Raw genomic sequence first — 18,717 nt, 5'->3', positions numbered from 1 at the left:
ATATATTTCATTCCCACATGCATGAAAAGGATCACCAATGTCTCGTAACTTAGTAAAGACAGAGGCAAATTCCAGTAGAGTTCACATCAAATTGGTAAACCATACGTACAAAAATGGAACATTTTCTTGCTTCTCTTTGTCTCCTGGGATCTCTTCTACATGCCTTGGCTCAATGCACTGCCCCAGCCTCAGAGTTTCAGCTGGAAGGAGATTATTTGATTGGTGGACTTTTTGATATTCATCATGCCAGTGTCCCTGCTTATCATGACAAACCAGAAGCCATTGACTGCTCCAGGTAAGTTTTATAGCAAAGTAACCTAAACCAGTTAATTACTACATTATCAAAATTGCTGTATGATGCAAAGTCTGACCTCAGTCCTTGTTCATTAAAATTCCCTTTTGCAAAATCCCAAGAATGATAGTGTTATTTCAGCCTGTACAAATATTAATGCTTAAGTGAAGTTAAATGAAGTTTTGAAGCTACACTTCAAATCCTACAGAGTTAATCCTTCTCTCCTGCTGTCCTCTCTCTGTCCTCAGTCAACCCTTCATTCTATCACAGTATCGAAGGTTTCTGTTGATGAGATTCTCCATAGAGGAAATCAATAACTCTACCAACTTGCTGCCAAATGTCTCACTCGGCTATGAAATCTTTGACCACTGCTCAGATACACAGAATTTTCCAGACATTTTAAACCTCATCTCAGTCAATGGCTTGATCCAACCTTGGGGTGAACAACGCAAGAATCTGTCCAAAGTGTCCAAAGTGATATCAGTGGTTGGTCCTTTTAGAAGCTCTCAAGCCCTGACTGTAGCCCCTTTGTTCATGGTGGATCTCATTCCTATGGTAAACATGCTAATTACTGTGTTTTTTCCAGACAGACAAAGTGATTAATACAGACTTCTATCAAAAATATGTTATCAATGTAATTGTTTTTGTCAAAAAAGGTCTTAAGGTTACACTTGAGAATTTACTGTGACAGAAAATGATTGATTTCTCTACTACTCTCTTAACAGGTCAGTTATGGATCTTCTAGTTCTGCCTTTTCAAAAAAAGTGGAATTCCCGTCTTTCCTGCGAACAGTGCATCCCAGTAAAGAAGTCATAGAAGTGATTGTTAGCATTGTTACACACTTTAACTGGCGCTGGGTTGCTTTCCTTTACAGTGATGATGATTTCGGCATTGATGGACGGGACTTGTTCATAAAGATGATTCAGGACACAGAGATTTGCCTGGCGTACACCGACAGCCTCAATTATTACACAAATTACTCGCAATTATTCAAACAGATAGAGGCACAGAAGATACACATAATTATTGTTGTTGCTCATGAACTGACTGCTGAGGTTGTTATTGAGTCAGCAATACAACTGAATGTTACAGACAAGGTGTGGATAGCAGGGGACAGCTGGTCCTTAAACAAAAGGCTCCCCAAGGAGAAGGGAATCCAAAATATTGGAACTGTACTTGGGGTGTCTCAGACAGCAGTGACAATACCTGGTTTTGATGATTTTATCTATTCTGTCAAAAGCCAGAATCATTGTGAAAATGCAGAAGAGCAGATGTTTTATAATCAGGCTTGCAACTGCAGCAGTCTGAGTGCAGAAGACATTGTTGCTGTGGACCCATCTTTCTCGTTTGCTGTTTACTCTGCTGTGTATGCCATCGCTCATGCCTTACACAACACGCTGCAATGTGGAGCTGGCAGATGCAATGGCAACATTACGGTGTATCCACACATGGTGAGTATACAAATAATTAGTCTAAATTTCCTCATTTATATTTCTGATTGTTTTATTGCCTTTTGGAAGTTAGTTTATTATTTGATTTAGCTATCTTATCACATATAAAATATGTAAACATAACCTTTGAAGCTGGCTCTTACCTGCTAAATGTTCAAGTAAAATCAGGCAACATATCCACACACTCTCCTCATTAATTAAAGCTGTGTCAATATCGTCAATGTCACTGTCCTCAGTTTAGTTTATTGAGAGCTATCAGCACAATGTGCAAATGTTTTGTCTAATTTCAAGCCTCAGTCCAGTTTTTTGGTCCAGCATCAAATTTTTAGATGCGTGCAGTCACTAATCTGCTTACCTTCCAAACAATGCCATGCCATCAATATCTCACACAAAAAATCTGCAATATTTAGAATTTGATAAACCACTTCCTAAAACTTCAAAAGGAAGCATGACATTGCAGTTAGTCCCACCATAGGAATGTTAAAAAAAAAAAAAAACCCTGTTTAATCAGGCCATTGTGAACACATGTAAGTAATGTTCATCTGAACTTTGTGTACCCACATCAGGTTCTAGCAGAGCTGAAGAAATCAAACTTTACACTTTTAAATCGAAGTACTGAGTTTAATGAGAATGGTGACCCCAGGTATGGATCCATTTCTGTAGTTTTCTGGAACCACAGAGGTGATGCAGAGGAGGTTGGCTTTTATAAATTTCACCCATGGGTCAATTTTTTCATCAACACCACCAAAATTCAATGGTACACAAAGGGAAAAGTAAGTTGTTTTTTCAGAATTATAATATGTGCAGTATAATATAGTGTATCGACAGTTTATACAGTATATTTTTAAAAATGTTTTGTTTTGGTTCTCACTGAGTGCACATGTGTATAAAGTTACTTTGGTTTAGTGACAGCTGTGACAAAATCAGGATCCACATCAATGGTGGTTGTTCATGGTGCCATTTGCAACATGCATTTGTAAATGTAAAGTGTTTGTTGGTCCCATTTTACAATACTGGTGTAGAAATTTCATACACCATTTTCTTCTGTTTTGCAGCATAAGGAGGTGTTCTTCACAGTATTCACAGTATCACAAATTATTGTCTTATACAGGTGCCTACTTCACTGTGTTCCCCAGAATGTCCTGTCGGACATGCAAAAAAGCAAAATGGAATCCACAAATGCTGCTTCAATTGTGAAATCTGTAGGAATGGAACTTATATCAACAGCACGGGTAAGTTATTAGACATGAGAGGAAGAAATTGTGTAAAAAACTGTGCTGTCATTCTTTACTTTATGAGCGCTGATTCCAGACTCTTGCCAAGCTTTTTTCCAAGGCTGAGAAGGATGAACAGTCACGACTGTAAACTTCCATTTCCACTCTGATTACTGAGCATGCCAATACATTTTCTAGGGATGTCATGATTTACCAAATCTTGTGATGTCGCAGCAAAAATATGGCTTGATGCCATTGTGGGATTGTGACACTGTCTATCGTGACATTACATGGTTATTTACTATCTCTCCTTGTCAAAATTTTTGTTGTTCTTATTTGAACAGTGGAGGTTGCAATCAGAGTTTTCAAGGAGACAGACTCCAGTCATCCTTTGTGTGCAAGCCAAGCACTGCTAAAAATTAACCCAACAAGAAAATTACAGATGAACATGCCAGTAACGAAAAAGAGATTGAGGATGCTCCATTGACTTTTTGAACTGATGTGTGGCAGGCAGCATTTCGGTTTTTCCATTCCCATAATCTGAATAATCACAAATGGGTGAATCTGATGAGCTACTCAGAGTTATTTTACAATCACAGCTCTCATACAACCAGCAAATGGAAAATGTCAGGTTTTGTCTGACAGACATAAATCTGTTGTCTTCAACTGCATGTTGAACCAGTTTCATCATTCAGTACATTGCTGTCTTGTGAAAATTACCTCTAAGATAGTTGATGCAACTAAAAATTAAAGCAAGATTGAAAAACGTATCCAACATACAATATAAGAGATGAAAAGTGTAATACTACTCAGCTGTATGATCTTTTTCAAAATTTTGGCCTAACTTTCTTGACAATCTGTTTTTGTGTAAAACAGAGGATCCCTACATGTGCATCCACTGTAAGGAAACAGAATGGTCTGCAGAAGGAAGCACGTCATGCAAGCTGCGGGCAGTGGAGTACATCCCATTCACAGACAGTGGGGCTGTACTGATCATGGTTGGGACCTGGGCCTTGGTGGGTCTCACACTTGCCACATCCATTCTCTTGGCCATCAACTACAACACCCCTGTTGTCAGATCTGCTGGGGGACCAATGTGCTTCCTAATTTTAGGCTGCCTCAGTTTGTCTGGTATTAGTGTGTTCTTTCACTTTGATAAGCCAACACTTTCATTTTGTATCTTAAGGTTCCTGCCGTTTCTTTTGTTCTACACGGTTTGTCTAGCATGTTTCGTTGTGCGCTCTTTTCAGATTGTCTGCATTTTCAAAATAGCTGCCAAGTTCCCCAAGCTCCACAGTTGGTGGATGAAATATCACCTACAGTGGCTGGTCATCACTGTGGCATTTCTTATTCAGGCACTCTTACTTGTTATCAGCTATTCTTTGTTCCCACCTGAGCCCCACAATGAAACAGTTTGGTACCCAGACAAGATCATACTTGGTTGTGACGTTAATCTTCGCGCATCTGCTGGTTCTATGGTTTTACTTTCATCTTTGTGCTTCCTTTGCTTCATTTTCTCCTACATGGGAAAAGACCTTCCAAAAAATTACAATGAGGCCAAAGCAATAACCTTCTGTCTGATCCTGCTGATCCTCACCTGGATCATCTTTGCCACTGTATACATGCTTTATCGTGGCAAGTACATCCAAACTCTTCATGCTCTGGCAGTACTCTCCAGCCTCTACTCCTTTCTGTTGTGGTATTTCCTCCCAAAATGTTACATCATGATTTTTCAACCCCACAAAAACACAAAGCAGTACTTCCAAGGTCTCATTCAGGATTATACCAAAACAATTAGCCAGTAGCATCTTCCCCTAAACATGTACTTCTACAGACAGAAAAGATGATGTGTCTCAGGATAAATGAATCTCATCTAAAGTATGTTTTTGATTGCTGTTCATTTTTATGAGGTATAAACCAAGAAGTAATATGCCTCAAAAAGATATAATGCGAAACATCCCAACAAGAGGCACACATTCTGAAATTTCACAGATGGGTGGCAACATCTCCTGAAACAGAGGTTTTTCCGAAAAAATTGTGTGTAGCAGGCTTTTGTAGGACTTCAACATTTGGTCAGCAGTAGAGAATTTTACCTTGCTCTGATTGTGATGGTGGTATTGTATTGATTATTTTATGTATATGTATTGATTGGGTGGGGTGTCTGATAACTGTAACGGTTTCAAATAATCTACCCAATTATTTTACCAAATTAACAAGCACATTACAAATACAGCTGATACATTGTAGTTGATACAACTGTATGTCTCTTCAAGCTAAAACTGTCTTGCCTTGCTGGACTATTGAATCATCTACACTTTACACATGATTTATTTAGGAAAATAAATCTCTGCACTCACTTATTTCAAAACCCCAACTTTTACTGAACTACTAAACAACCAGGTCAGAAATACACTCAAGAAAGTGTTGTTGTTGCAAATTGAATCTGAAAACTAACTAAATCCAAGAGAAAATATGACTGTTCGGTTGTTGGATTAAAACTCATACAACTGCACAATTCAGTATCCACTATACTTTAATTAGACATGTTAAAATCTTATTAGGTTATGTGTTGTTAACAACCTCACAATATTAAATTGTTAAATTGATAAATCACATAAAGTTAAGTCTGTTAAATCTCTGTACAGCTCCAGATATTAAGGTGTTCATTCCCTGCAGTTATATAATAGTAAGAGTGATTGAGATTGCCATAACACTGATATCACCACATGATGACACCACTTCACTGTGATACTGTCTACAGGCGAGACGACAGGCACGCCTGACACCACACTGTATGCGTCAATACATGGCCTTCTTAGGTAGAGCTATCTTTAGAACTGTACCCAAACAAAGCCTGTGAGTGAACATGTATGTTACATCTGATGATGATGATAGTTTTAGGCCAGGTTCTCCTGGTTGTATTTTTTTCATTGAGCTTTGTATAAGAGTTAGTTAATGCTAAGGCTTAATGTGTAGATTTTGTAAAGGCTCAAACTTTGTGGGCTTTGTGCACACAACTTTGTTGAAATATAAATTCAACATTTGATTTCTATCAAACTCATAGCTTGGAGTAATAAATAAACATTGTGTATTCTAGCATTTGCTTGCTGGTGTGTGTATAACTTTGTGGACACATAAATTCTGATTGTAAATGTATAAAGTGATGATAAACTTCCTTAATGCCTAATTGCAGTTCACTGTGAGTTTATTATCTATGTTTCCACATGGAGTTCAAATTAGAGAAGGAACCACAGCTAATGTGGGAGGTGGAGCAATAAAACTACAGTAGATATAAGCTCATTTGGCACACCTGTACATCTTTCCCCAGGTGAGAGGTGCCTGGCAGGTTGGAGGCTCTTTGTTATTGAATGTCTGTGCTAGTCATGGATTGGCCATGACAAATACCATGTTCGTTTATGCATATAGCACATAGACTACCTTGTTTAGCGTGCTTCCACCTCAAGCTAACCCTGGATAAACAGCGGAAAATGGATGGATGGAGAGAGCAGTACATCAGAGTAAACCTTAACCATAACATCCAAGAAAATAAAATGTTACAGTACGGCCATAATGTTGATTATCAAATGATTATAACTTCTCAAAATTATCACAGCATGACTGCTTTGCATCAAACACTATTGTGAAGTGCTTTACCCACGTTATTATCCATGAACTTTTCTTAAAAACAAACATTGAGATTGTAAACACTTTTCAGATAACTGTCAGTTGAACAATAAAACATAAACTTTTATACTTCTTAGGAGGCATTGTTAATGTTAATGTCATTGTTTGTGATATTAATGTGGGGTTTGGGAAATTTGGTCTTGATACTGAGACATGGTTAAATCTCAGTTCCACCCCTTCCACCAGGCGGTTACCTGAATTCAAATTCTGGTGAGTCCTGGCCATTTATCACTTCCAACCGCTGAGTGATTGCAAATTTTCGTATTTCAAATGACCTGTGTCATCCACTGTTTAATCGAGCAGGGATCATTTGTAAGAGGACATGGCCTTTCAGCATAAACCAAAGATGAATTAATTTCATTGGTGTGTATTTGCTTGTGACTCTGTCCTGTGTGATCTTACAAGCTCATTTTATGTGCGTAATGAGATCGTTTTTATAATATGAGTAAGCTGATGAGCCCTGACTGAGTGACTGAGATATTTTAGCCCTGACTACGTGACATATTTTATGGATATTTGACATTATATTCAATACATGACAATAACAGGGTAGAATTGTACGATTCATTCAAATGATGAACGAAATAATTGCAAGGAGTTTGAGTGAAACAAGCATTTTTGATTAATTTTGAGCAGCAGATTATTTGCTGTGAATATTGCATCAGAGATTAGTCTTTGTGATATCGTCGGGATTTTTTTCTGTTTTTTTTTTAAAAAACAAAAAAACAAAAACAAAAAAGGAAATAAAAAGTACAAAAATTAAAAATTATATCATTTAACTTTCTTCAGAGAAATGAATGAAATGCTAAGACAGAAGCCTACTGTATATGTTTTTTTTTAAGTTTTTTTTAATACTCCATAAAATAAAAGTGATGGAGTATTGATGAAGTGATGAAGGAGGGAACTTTTAGATTGTCCAAAAGGATTCCGATATTTATCAATGACAGAGAGATGACTGTTGTGTCACCATCTCAGGGAGGATGTGCAGCAGCAGTTTAGGTGCTTTTGCATACTGATTTGTGAATTCTCCTCCAACCATATAGACATGTATTTATCACACCTTATGCACTCCCACATACATGTAAATGCACACAGAGGCTTCAGCACCACCAGTGTCTCATAACCTACTATGAGACACTTCACATCAGCTGGATAAACAGCAGCTACAACAATGAAACATTTTCTGGCCTCTCTGTGTCTCCTGGGACCTCTTCTACATGCCTTGGCTCAATGCACCAGCCCGGCCTCAGAGTTTCAAATGGAGGGAGATTATTTGATTGGTGGACTTTTTGATATTCATCATGTCAGGAGCCCTGTTTATCTTGACAGACCAGAAGCCATCGACTGCTCCAGGTGAGTCTTATAATAAATATTGGTCAATGTCTTCTCAAGTTGAAACTAAGAACATAAAACCAGTACTGTTTTTAAATAGTACTTACAGTAATTCAATCCAGTTAATGGCCAGATTATCAAAGTTGCTGTATGAGGTTAAATGTGACCTTGGTCAGTAAACCCATTAGACACTTATTAAAATCTCCTTCTGTACCATCCATGTCTGTATAGGGGTCCTAAGAATTACAGTGTTATTTCAGCCTTTACAAATATTAATGCTTAAGGCACTGAGGCAACATTGCAAGTAAGAAGCTCTGAAGCTACACTTCAAATCCTACAGAGTTAATCCTTCTCTCCTGCTGTCCTTTCTCTGTCCTCAGTCAACCCTTCATTCTTTCACATTATCGAAGGTTTCAGTCAATGAGATTTTCCGTGGAGGAAATCAATAACTCTAACAACTTGCTGCCAAATGTCTCACTTGGCTATGAAATCTTTGACCACTGCTCAGATACACAGAATTTTCCAGGCATTTTAAACCTCATCTCAAGCAATGGCTTGATCCAACCTTGGGGTGAACAACGCAAGAATCTGTCAAAAGTGATAGCAGTGATTGGCCCTTCTCCAAGCACTCACACCCTGACTGTGGCCCCTTTGTTCATGGTGGATGACATTCCTATGGTAAGTTTTAGTCTTACATCAATAGAGAACAGTATATATTAATGTCTTTTCTTTCATTTTAGACAGCTTTTATTATTTATTGTCACTGAAAACGGTGAATTTCTCTGTTACTCATAACAGGTGAATTATGGATCTACTAGTTCTGCCTTTTCAACAAAAATAAGATTCCCCTCTTTCCTGCGAACAGTGCATCCCAATAAGCGCATCATAGAAGTGATTGTTAGCATCGCTATGCACTTCAACTGGCGCTGGGTTGCTTTCCTTTACAGTGATAATGATTTCGGCATTGATGGACGGGACTTGTTCATAAAGATGATTCAGGACACAGAGGTTTGCCTGGCGTACACCAACAGCCTCAATTATTACACAGATTACTCGCAATTATTCAAACAGATAGAGGCACAGAGGATACGTGTCATTATTGTTTTTGCTTATGAACTGGCTGCTGAAGCTGTCATTGGGTCAGCAATACAACTGAATGTTACAGACAAGGTGTGGATAGCAGGGGACAGCTGGTCCTTAAACAAAAGGCTCCCCAAGGTGAAAGGAATCCAAAATATTGGAACTGTACTTGGGGTGTCTCAGACAGTAGTGACAATACCTGGTTTTGATGATTTTATCTATTCTGTCAAAAGTCAGAATCACTGTCAAAATGCAGGACAGCACAAGTTTTGTAACCAGGTTTGCAACTGCAGCAGTCTGAGTGCAGAGGATGTCATTGCTGCAGATCCATCTTTCTCTTTGTCTGTTTATACTGCTGTGTATGCCATCGCGCATGCCTTACACAACACGCTGCAGTGTGGAGCTGGCAGATGCAATGGCAACATTACAGTGTATCCACACATGGTGAGTATACAGTATATATAGTATAATATTTGAATTTTGCTCATTTGAGATTCTGACAACTTGAGCTTGTCGATAGTGTGAACGCAACCTATTGTATTTTATGTTTATCAATATAAGTGACATTTCTGTCTCTCACAGAGATCTTTGTCAGGCTTTATCGAGATCATGAAGTCAGACAAGAAATTTGACAAATGAATGAAGTTACAATCTTACAACAGACCTCAGACCTCTAACCTCTTTCATACTGTATATAATTAGCATATCAATGTTTTGTTGTGAACACTAAGTCGTAATGGTAATTTCAACTTTGTGTACCCCCATCAGGTTCTAGCAGAGCTCATGAAGTCCAATTTTACACTTTTAAACCGGAGTATTCAGTTTGATGAGAATGGTGATCCCAAGTACGGATCCTATTCTGTAGTTTTCTGGAACCACAGCGGTGTTGCAGAGGAGGTCGGCTTTTATAAATTTCACCAATCAATCGATTTCTTCATCAACAACAGCAAAATTCAGTGGTACATGAAAGGAGAAGTACGTTGTTTTTCCTTACTACAATATGTGCAGTATAATGTGCATTATAATGCAGTGTATCAAAAGTTTGGTGATATGATGATTAAAAAAAAATTACTTTGTTTTGCTTTTCCCTTTCCACAAGGGTGTGTGTGTGTGTGTGTGTGTGTGTGTGTGTGTGTGTGTGTCTGTCTGTCTGTCTGTGAGTACACATGTGCACAAAGACATTTATGTTTGTTTTATAGGTTTGACAAAACACTATATCATGAAAATCAGCCAATAGTGGTTACTCATTGTGTAATCTGCAGAGACATCTAAATATAATACTGTCTAAAAGGATGGTTATCTTTTGCTGAATGTCTTTTTAAATGCTGCATCAGCCTAATCACTGATCTATTCATTTGGCTTCAATTATATTTGATTTGCTGCTAAATAATTGTCTTATACAGGTGCCTACTTCGCTGTGTTCCCTAGAATGTCCTGTAGGACATGTAAAAAAGCAACATGGAATCCACAAATGCTGCTTCAATTGTGAAATCTGTCCAAATGGAACTTATATCAACAGCACACGTAAGTTATTAGACATGAGAGGAAGAAAAAAACTTTATTTCATGACTGAGAAGGCTGTCATTTCAAATCTGCGACTTACTGAACGAAAGATGGCCATGTAATAAATGTGCAGTACAGTCTTAGTCTTGTTACAATTACCTCCAGGCTGGTTATTACTATGAACAACTAAAGCAAGTTTGCGAGTTGACCCCAATTTACACTTATATTTATTGTCTTTGCTTCATGTATTGATAATTTCTTATTCTTTTGTGTAAAACAGAGGATCCCTACAGATGCATACACTGTAAGGAAACAGAATGGTCTACAGAAGGAAGCACATCATGCAAGCTGCGGGCAGTGGAGTACATCCCAATCACAGACGGTGGGGCTGTACTGATCATGGTCGGGGCCTGGGCCTTGGTGGGTCTCACATTTGCCACATCCATTCTCTTGGCCATCAACTACAACACCCCTGTTGTCAGATCTGCTGGGGGACCAATGTGCTTCCTAATTTTAGGCTGCCTCAGTTTGTCTGGTATTAGTGTGTTCTTTCACTTTGGCAAGCCAACACTCTCATTTTGTATCTTAAGGTTCCTGCCGTTTCTTTTGTTCTACACGGTTTGTCTAGCATGTTTCGTTGTGCGCTCTTTTCAGATTGTCTGCATTTTCAAAGTGGCTGCCAAGTTCCCCAAGCTCCACAGTTGGTGGATGAAATATCACCTACAGTGGCTGGTCATCACTGTGGCATTTCTTATTCAGGCACTCTTACTTGTTATCAGCTATTCTTTGTTCCCACCTGAGCCCCACAATGAAACAGTTTGGTACCCAGACAAGATCATACTTGGTTGTGACGTTAATCTTAAAGCATTTTCTGGTTCTATGGTTTTACTTTCATCTTTGTGCTTCCTTTGCTTCATTTTCTCCTACATGGGAAAAGACCTTCCAAAAAATTACAATGAGGCCAAAGCAATAACCTTCTGCCTGCTCCTGCTGATCCTCACCTGGATCATCTTTGCCACTGTATACATGCTTTATCGTGGCAAGTACATCCAAACTCTTAACGCTCTGGCAGTACTCTCCAGCCTCTACTCCTTTCTGCTGTGGTATTTCCTCCCAAAATGTTACATCATGATTTTTCAACCCCACAAAAACACAAAGCAGTACTTCCAAGGTCTCATTCAGGATTATACCAAAACAATTAGCCAGTAGTATCTTCCCCTAAACATGTGCTTCTACAGACAGAAAAGATGATGTGTCTCAGGCCTCCTGAATATTTGCGATTCAATGCTAATAACTTGGCTTTTTAAAATAAGTTCTTCTTAGTTCTAAACGATTTCTAACTAGCCTTTTATGGCTGATATCTATGGTCAGTAATGTGGACTTTTTCCCTTGTTCCGATTGTGACACCAATCAAGATGAAATAGGTCATAATTTATGATACTGCAGAATTGTTCAGATCTCATCAAAGGATTTATACTAACTTTATACTAACAGTTTATCCACATTGTCATTATCCACGCTAAAAATGAATTCTAGAGAACTCGTGTCGAAAAAAATCTTTGCACTTCTTGGCAATCTTTAGATAGTTTTGTTTCTGACAATATGTGCCCAGAGACCATCTTGTTGATGAATTACTGCTTTCACATCTTTTGAAGTTACATGTAATTTAACAGCCTATGGGCATTTATGGACAATGCACATTAAGTTAATTCTGCCTCTGTACTAATTCAGATTTTGTCATGTACATATGTAGCAGTTATACAACTTCACTGCTCAACTTTTTTTTTTTTTTTTTTTTTTTTTGAGGTTACTGTAATACCAATTGCGCCACATGATGGCACCACTTCACAGTCACGCTGTCTACAGGATCACAGTTCCACCAAGTACTTGTATGACTTAATTTTCCTGTCAGTATTCACCAAAGTCAAAGCCTGATAATAAACATATGGTTTTATTTTCACCCTTTCATCTTCAATGCATCCTTAAAAATGAGACTGTTTGAAATACTTGAAACTGAATTATGTGAATTAAACTTTAAAGGAATGTAAGTTCTAACAACACAAAGTGAACTTTTGTTTTGAACTTAAAGTTATCTGTGAGTGTATTGCCTCTAATTCCACTCTTTCAATAGATTTCTTCTGTTGTAAATTAAAAATGATCCCTGTGGTAACTACCGGGTGACCGTGCTGGCTGTGACAGGTACCATTTGGTTTAAGCACCTTAATTCTAGTATACAGTTTATAGTTCAGTGAAAGCATAGACATCTCTGGAGCTGGTTGCCCCAGAGGGAATCAGACAGTCACATATAATCTTTTTGTTCTGCCTTGGAACTAGTTCAGTAATTCATTACATCTTCGTTGCGCAGTGATGCACAACCGTCCTGCCAAACGTGACACTGGTTAGACAACAGTGTTTCATTTATGACATTAATACCTGATTGTTTTGTCATAGATCTGATTAAAAAATATTTTACCCAAAAATAGCAAGTGTGCGTCAGGAATTTCATGCCACGTAGTTTGTGTAGTTATTTATTTTTGCTAACGGGATGCAATGTAGCCCCATGACCAGCACTAATTCTTATTAGGTTCTACTTTAATTCCTTGTATCCATAGGGAGATGACATCAACGTGTCTCTGGGTGCATTGACAGGTTTACTTTGAGCTGACAGCAGGCCACGGAGACTAAATGAGTGATGCGTCATCGACACTGACCAGACACAGTAGGCTACTGACGGTTGACCATTTTCTGTCTCCATTTGAAAGTCAAAGTTTCACGCAGTTAGGCAGGGGTGACCCACAAAGTGAAACGGAAAGAGCTTTGCCGCAGGGGGTATGTGACAATTCCAGAGGGTAAATTGCCATTTTGTTGTGGCTATTCAGTTTCCTGGCAAGGAAAAGGGGAGGATGGACCGTGAAACTAGGAACGAATCGGTAAATAGTGCCACTTAGCATGGCATATGGCACGTTTGGAGATCTTAACGCTGACACCAACAAATTGACGATTTCATACCAATTTCAGTGTTACATTCGCCACACACGTTGTCACGCAGCACTTCAAGAAGTGCGCAGCCTGCTGTGGGATGATTATGATAACACTCTGCTCATAAAGTTACAGTTAAAACTTTAAATTAGCCTCAATGTTTAAAACCTTGAGCAGCTGTTAGAAATTGCCAAGACTACACTACTGCAACTGGTTTGTGTTTTACGGCGGATATTGTGCCTTAATTAATTATACTTCTTGTTTTATTTTATTTTATTTTATATTATTATTTTGTAATGATTTGTCACTTTGTTAACGTGGAAGGAGACAGCATTTCTGCTGAGGGGACACATATTTCTGTTTTACAAAATATGGAGCGAGGAAAATTGGAGGAACGCCCCATGGCTTTTCAGTTGTACCTTTCAATTTTCCACTTTGGTCAGATAAAGGGGAAACCCTGGGAAAAACTTGGCCAGCAACTGGTCCTTCCTTTTTCACCCAAAGCAAAAACAAAACGCACTTTAAGTGGAGGCCATTCGCTTTCGGTTGCCATTCGGGATTTGCCTAAAAACGGTCGTTTTGAATCAATAGACTGCAGGTCCCTCGCCGGTCAGGGCTGCTGATGTTGACAGAGCTGGCTACGTATTTCACTATACTTGAAATATCCTCCATTAGTCCGATTTTAATGATCGGTTATTATGTTTACAACAGGGCGCAATTCATTTGAAAGACAACTGAAACAGTGTTGGTCTTGTCTTTTAGAAAATCGATGATTATTAACCGAGCGAACAGGCAGTGACCAAATGAATTCATGTTTGAGTGGATCTGAATGTCTTCACACGTACTCACTGTCAGTACAGTCGAGCCTCTTTCATCAATGACAATTAGTTAGAGTTAATTTTTAGTCGATGTGCTATTGTTCAAAACCATCAGTGGGTTTACTCTCCAGAGGCAGGCGTTGTGCGTAAAGAGATGGATCTCACCAAAAGAACTTTATCAGAACTTCATAGTCATAAATCCATCAAACCGAAATGAAAAGGCCGTGAGGTGGACCACGTTTAGACAAGATAACTTTCCCAGTCCACGATGAAACACTGATATCGCTAACAAGCAATTTAGGAAGATGACAGTGTCAATCCAGCAGTGGGATTCAGCACCGAGGTGATATGGCAATGTAGAGAAACGGCTCAAATAATTTCATCCTATATTTGTTTTTGATACGCTTTTAATCTTAAATCAAACGCTCCATGTTATATTCCGGGTAACAGTTGTTTTACGCACGGCTAAATACAGTGCGCCAAAGGCTGCTTGGTTATTCTCATTCAAATCTTGCTCAAGTGGTTCAGAGTAAATGGCAGATGTTTTGCAATTCAAGGCGCATCAATACCCATGCGCTTTGGTGCTTAACAATGGCGCCCCCCTTTTGTTAGGCACTTGTGTCTTTCAGTTCAGAGCTCGACAAAGGCTTCATCCTCCAGCGAGTTATAAAGTTACTTTCCAGTCAGTTCATTTCGGCCCTTGAGAAAACCTTAAGCGATGTTAATGTGCACCCCTGGTCTTTTCATGCGATAACCTCGGCACACACAGGCAAACAGCGGCCATTGTGTCCCCAAACCAAAGTAAGAAGTCTTTAGAAAGTCTATAGAAATTCATGATGCGTTTTCTATTTGATGTTTGATCAGGGCCTCGTCAGCACGTCCGTCGCGTGGCTTTTCACAGAATCCTGTATATATTTCTAATATTTTTCCAGTGCACCTGTCCATGTACCTGCTCATTTACTGTGACCTTGTTACTCACAATGAGCGTTTTGGTCACACCAGTGCTGCCTCAGGTCCGTCTGAATGGAAGGCGGTACATCGATTTGCTCCGCTCACGGTGCGCCAAATTATGGGCTTGTGTTTGCATATTTTAAGGGAGTTCTGGTCTGGCATCCAGACATGGGTCTATTAATGGCTTAGGGTTACAATTCATAATAAATACGGGCGAAATTAATTAAAACATTAAATTATGTTCAGAAACATGTGATGACCTGCAGCCTGCGACATATATTTAATTATTGTTTAATGTTCAAATGTAGACATGCTTAAAGTAATGTAGGATATTATTCTATAGCCAGCGCGGTAAGATTACAATCATGTAAATCTAGATGTTGCTAATATAACATATTAACATAATAGTCTATTCTTTGTTGTTTCTATTGCTATTTGTATTTATAATCTGCATAGTTCTTCCTCAGAAGTAGCCTAAATGGAAGAGGTGGCCTTGATAACCTCTACTTCTATTATATCATTTGAGTATGAGCCAAACCATTGGCTTGCAAATGTCTCAGTTTCCCTCTAAGAAGAAAATAGTTTATTGCAGTAATTGCATAATTGCTTCACTAATTGTTGTTAACAAGTTCCCCAATAGTCCAATTATTACAGAAGCATTGTAAGGTCCCCGCCGACAGACATCCATGACAAAGGCTGGATGGGGTTAATGAATGACCTGGGGCTGAAAAGTGAAAGTGGAGCGAGAGCCCGAGCCCTTTTATAAACATACACTTAACTTGTCATTTAATGGCACTTGTATTATTATGTCCACTTGGGACACAAGTTTCTCGTTGCGCTATTCTTATGGATAGATGATGACATAATGACGTTTGTGAGATGTGTGGTGGTTCTGGAGAGGAACAGTTTTAAGGCCTGGCTGCATTCACTCACAGCAGACCAGTAGTTATTTTTATAGAACCACCAACCCCTCCTTTCATTTGGCAAATATCCGGGCCCGTTTTTGACCTCAGAGCGCAGACACTAATTGAAATTATACCGAATAATCAGCGGTGAAATCTCTACTCTGTGGCACAGAATGACAACACGGGCAACTGTTGTGATGCCACGACTCCATGCTGAAATCAACGCTCCACGGTCTTGTGTTAAAGCCAGGCGTGAAATAGCAGATAATGTGGCGTCCAGGGCGGACAAAAGACACCAGATAGTTCACATAGGCCTACAACGGAGCGCCTGGCCGAATTTCATACCAATTAAATGCTTCAGTGTATAGAACCACCAATTGTGGCCCGCAAGTTTTCGGTACATTTTACGCAATTAATGTCTCCTGACACAAGCCTGACATGTCTGTGCTTCAATGGTCTATTTGAATTGTATAGCTTCGACGTGAAACTGTCATTTAGTCGGGGAGACCAATTAATCTAGTCTCAACACAGCTCGAAAATGCACCGATATTTGCAATTTATGCAGTTTAATTAACGACATTATACTAATTGGCGTCAGTATAAAGAAAATGCAGTTTGAGTTACAGAATTTAAAAAAACAAAACAAAACAAAAAAAAAAATCGGGTAGCGCCTTAGTGGCAATCAAAACAATCCAATGTAATCCTTTCATGAAACTAGTTCACATGAAAGAGCAGATTGTAGACGAAGTCTACTGTATCTTTATGTAGACTCTGAATACAAATGCCCCTCCTTTACCCGAACCCTGTCATTTTAACGCACACATTGTGTACCGCACCAGGCGAGAGGACTTGGGCAATTTAAGAAAGGTTTCCTAACGTTGTTGCGAAGTCTCGCCATCTAACCCAACTTTCTTTCTTTAGTTCTGGAAATACGCTAGCAACGTCAAATAACACATTTACAGAGTTAATTGGGTGTAATGAACACCTTTACCTCACAGGGCAGCGCTAAAGCATTCCATAAGTGGGTGTCTTTAGCTTTAATTTAACCCCGTTTAGTATTTTCAGACGACCTGTGTGGGTGAGCACAAGATGCGCAGTGGTCTGCAGTGAGCCCAGAGTCAATACATTGTTTCAGCTGGTATGACTTTCCCAAGCCTTCGCCCTTTTCAAGGAGCAGTGTGGAAAATCGGGAGGCGAGAGACCGAGGACAAGGGGCGGCCCGCGATTCTCCTCGGTGCCTCACTGCGCCTGCTATGAAGACAAAAACTGGCCACGACAACAGCCCAAGTTAATCCGAAAGTGTTCATTTTATGAAGTCTCGTATGTTTTTCTTGTTTACATGTCTGGTGTTCGAAGTCGATAAACATAGCTGCACCTTTAGCCTGAAAGAGTAAAGAAAGTGGTTTGCAGGTGTAACTCTTTTACTATATAAGCGGCCGCCAGAAAATCGAAATGTTATGGGGACAAGCAGGGAATTACCACGGTGCTGCCTTCGACCTGGTGGCGTGAAACTCACATATAAAAGATTGAACGCAGGAGTCAATAGAGCCCACACCATGCTCACCAAGAAGAACTATTAAGATTACCCATTATGTTTATGATTTTTACGCTTCTCTCTGGGCTTTTTTTTTTTTTTTTTTTTGGCCCCACACGTTGTTTCTTGGGGATTTGTACTTAATACATACATCGTGCTGTAGGCCATGTACTGTACCCGGATTTATGTTCTCTATATGTTTTGTGTTGAAAACTGATCTCGAAATAAGATAGATAGATAGATAGATAGATAGATAGATAGATAGATAGATACCCGGGATCTGCCGGGATGCACACACACTACTAACAACACGGGTCGGATCAGACCGGGGATCTGACCCGGGACACACACACGAATAAGAATAATAACAGTTACAGGAAGTCAGTACAGAGCAGCTAAAACTAGACTAATGTGCTCTCTGCTCTTAGTTCTGGTCCATAGTCGAGCTGAGGAGTGTTTCTTCCCGGGGGAAAACAGGGGATCCGACCCGGGACACACACACAAATGATAATAATAATGATAATAACAGCTGGGTCCAGTCAGCTTGAATTAAAGGCACGAATGAGATTTCAGCATCCGACCCGGGATCCGACCCGAAAGACACACACACACACACACACACACACACACACACACACACAAATGATAATAATGATGCTAATAATAGCAACAACCCGGGGCGGAATCCAGACCCGGGATCACACAAACACTAATAGACTACACACACACACACACACACACACACACACACACACAAATAATAATAATAATGATGATGATAATAACAACAACCCAGCTGAGGAGTGTCTCTTCTGGAGGTCAGTACCTGGGGGCAACCCAGGATCCGACCCGAGACACACTCACATAATGATAATAACATCCGACCCGGTACCTACCCGGGTCCGACCCGTAACTTTTCCGGGACCGACCCGAAAATCACCCGGAACTTTTCCGTGACCGACCCGGAATTTTGC

General features: G+C 39.5%; 2 protein-coding genes across 2 annotated transcripts; both read left to right on the top strand.

Annotated features, from left to right (window-relative positions):
- Positions 1 to 113: 113 nt before the first annotated feature.
- LOC143327412 (taste receptor type 1 member 1-like) lies at positions 114 to 4,762 on the top strand. The gene is made up of 6 exons (XM_076741717.1): positions 114 to 295; positions 541 to 847; positions 1,018 to 1,743; positions 2,310 to 2,516; positions 2,855 to 2,975; positions 3,834 to 4,762. Exons 1-6 carry the CDS (start codon positions 114 to 116, stop codon positions 4,760 to 4,762), a joined length of 2,472 nt encoding a protein of 823 aa, XP_076597832.1.
- A 3,050-nt stretch (positions 4,763 to 7,812) lies between these two features.
- On the top strand, positions 7,813 to 11,765 carry LOC143327411 (taste receptor type 1 member 1-like). Its single transcript, XM_076741716.1, has 6 exons — positions 7,813 to 7,994; positions 8,354 to 8,651; positions 8,772 to 9,497; positions 9,822 to 10,028; positions 10,457 to 10,577; positions 10,837 to 11,765. Exons 1-6 carry the CDS (start codon positions 7,813 to 7,815, stop codon positions 11,763 to 11,765), a joined length of 2,463 nt encoding a protein of 820 aa, XP_076597831.1.
- Positions 11,766 to 18,717: the final 6,952 nt, after the last annotated feature.

Source organism: Chaetodon auriga, chromosome 10 (assembly GCF_051107435.1).
Source record: "Chaetodon auriga isolate fChaAug3 chromosome 10, fChaAug3.hap1, whole genome shotgun sequence".
Classification (NCBI taxonomy): Eukaryota; Metazoa; Chordata; class Actinopteri; order Chaetodontiformes; family Chaetodontidae; genus Chaetodon; species Chaetodon auriga.
This window is presented reverse-complemented; position numbering and strand designations above follow the sequence as displayed.

What these genes read in the sequence shown, in the direction of transcription:
- LOC143327411 (XM_076741716.1), top strand. Translation starts at nt 7,813, where the DNA reads ATGAAACATTTTCTGGCCTCTCTGTGTCTCCTGGGACCTCTTCTACAT. An exon ending in GAAGCCATCGACTGCTCCAG is followed by an intron (nt 7,995 to 8,353) that starts GTGAGTCTTATA and finishes CTCTGTCCTCAG; the next exon opens with TCAACCCTTCATTCTTTCAC. An exon ending in AACTTATATCAACAGCACAC is followed by an intron (nt 10,578 to 10,836) that starts GTAAGTTATTAG and finishes TGTGTAAAACAG; the next exon opens with AGGATCCCTACAGATGCATA.
- LOC143327412 (XM_076741717.1), top strand. Translation starts at nt 114, where the DNA reads ATGGAACATTTTCTTGCTTCTCTTTGTCTCCTGGGATCTCTTCTACAT. An exon ending in TTACGGTGTATCCACACATG is followed by an intron (nt 1,744 to 2,309) that starts GTGAGTATACAA and finishes TACCCACATCAG; the next exon opens with GTTCTAGCAGAGCTGAAGAA. An exon ending in AATGGTACACAAAGGGAAAA is followed by an intron (nt 2,517 to 2,854) that starts GTAAGTTGTTTT and finishes TGTCTTATACAG; the next exon opens with GTGCCTACTTCACTGTGTTC.